Source organism: Aplysia californica, unplaced genomic scaffold, assembly GCF_000002075.1.
Source record: "Aplysia californica isolate F4 #8 unplaced genomic scaffold, AplCal3.0 scaffold00180, whole genome shotgun sequence".
Taxonomy (NCBI): domain Eukaryota; kingdom Metazoa; phylum Mollusca; class Gastropoda; order Aplysiida; family Aplysiidae; genus Aplysia; species Aplysia californica.
In genome coordinates this window covers 413,847-415,089 of record NW_004797450.1, presented here as the reverse complement: position 1 = coordinate 415,089, position 1,243 = coordinate 413,847, and the positions used below count along the sequence as shown (strand labels likewise).

Here is a 1,243-nt window from a genome sequence, read left to right as displayed (position 1 = left end):
ATTTAAAAAATAGGGAGTAGTAATTCAGTTTTACATGATTGTTCAAAATATTGTTACAAAGAAACGTAAAGTATGATAGATACAAATATATTAGTTCCGTGTTACTTGTTAACTCCCCCCCCCCCTCCTTCCGAGGGCCCAATGCATAATCTGGCCGTCTTGGTGTTAAGGGGCATACCGTACAAACGAAACTACAACATCGGACCAAAATATCCAAACAAAACTGTTCCTAAAAAGACCCCATCATTTTAGCACTTATCGAAGTTGACAGGTATAACTGGCAAACTAAAATAGCTTACTGTTTTCAGTTTTAGTAAGAGTTTTACGATACTTACAACACAATAAGGTCATATCATGTACGAGAGTGCCAAAGATAAGAGGTATTTCAAAAAAGTAACATACACAATGAAGAAGAACGAGAGATAAGGACGATGGATATTTATTTGATTGAAAAAGGAGCAAACCACACCAGAGCACGCGCCAACTGCACCCACTAGAATAACCTACAGCATTTTCGGAGTTTTACAGTGACTTGGTTTAGTGGTACGCTTTATAACAGTGCATGGGCTCTTATCTGACACTCTCGCGATTTGGTACGGAGCCTGTGTCCAAAATGGCTCGATTTTCCTACATTGAACCAGAGAGTCTGTGTAATTTTAAGCTCTCTGGTTGAACTAAGTTGACCGTCCAGCAGCAGCAACAACAACAACAACAACAACAACAACAACAACAATAACAAAATACCACTAAGTACTACTACTACTACTACTAACGTTTGTTAAATATGTTCATTGTTTGGAAGACTTCGATTATCCGGACTAAACTCCTAGGAGTATCCTATTGCCCGTATTCGAGGTTAAATTCTGGACGTGCCGAATGATTCGCTTCGAGAAGTCTGCGCCGGTCCATCTGGATTTCTGATCAAGCAAATCCGACTTGTCGGACAGGTGTCAACGGAACTTAATTAAGCCCAATACGATTACCGTCCCATTCCCACCCCTCTCTGAAGAGAGCCCTTTTACAACCAGGTACGAGGAATCCATTTCTGTTGACAGTCGACTGTGGGACATCGAGGATACACTATGGCACTGGAAGGTTTGTTTGGATCTGAGTTGGTGGGAAAGCATGATACGACAGTTGCAGTGAGTTCTCTATCGGAAAAAGAGCTTATTGGTGAGTGAATCGGGTGTGTATTTCTGTGTTTGCTGGTGTGTGTGTGTGTGTGTGTGTGTGTGTGTGTGTG

At 41.4% G+C, this 1,243-nt stretch overlaps 1 protein-coding gene across 1 annotated transcript in view; it reads left to right on the top strand.

Moving 5' to 3' along the window:
- The first annotated feature begins 878 nt into the window (after positions 1-878).
- Positions 879-1,243, top strand: part of LOC101857022 (nucleoredoxin) — an 8,983-nt gene continuing 8,618 nt past the window's right edge. The window contains exon 1 of the mRNA XM_005098337.3: positions 879-1,173. Coding sequence (XP_005098394.1) covers positions 1,083-1,173 — 91 coding nt within the window. The 5' untranslated portion in view covers positions 879-1,082. The remainder of the gene's footprint in view (positions 1,174-1,243) is intronic.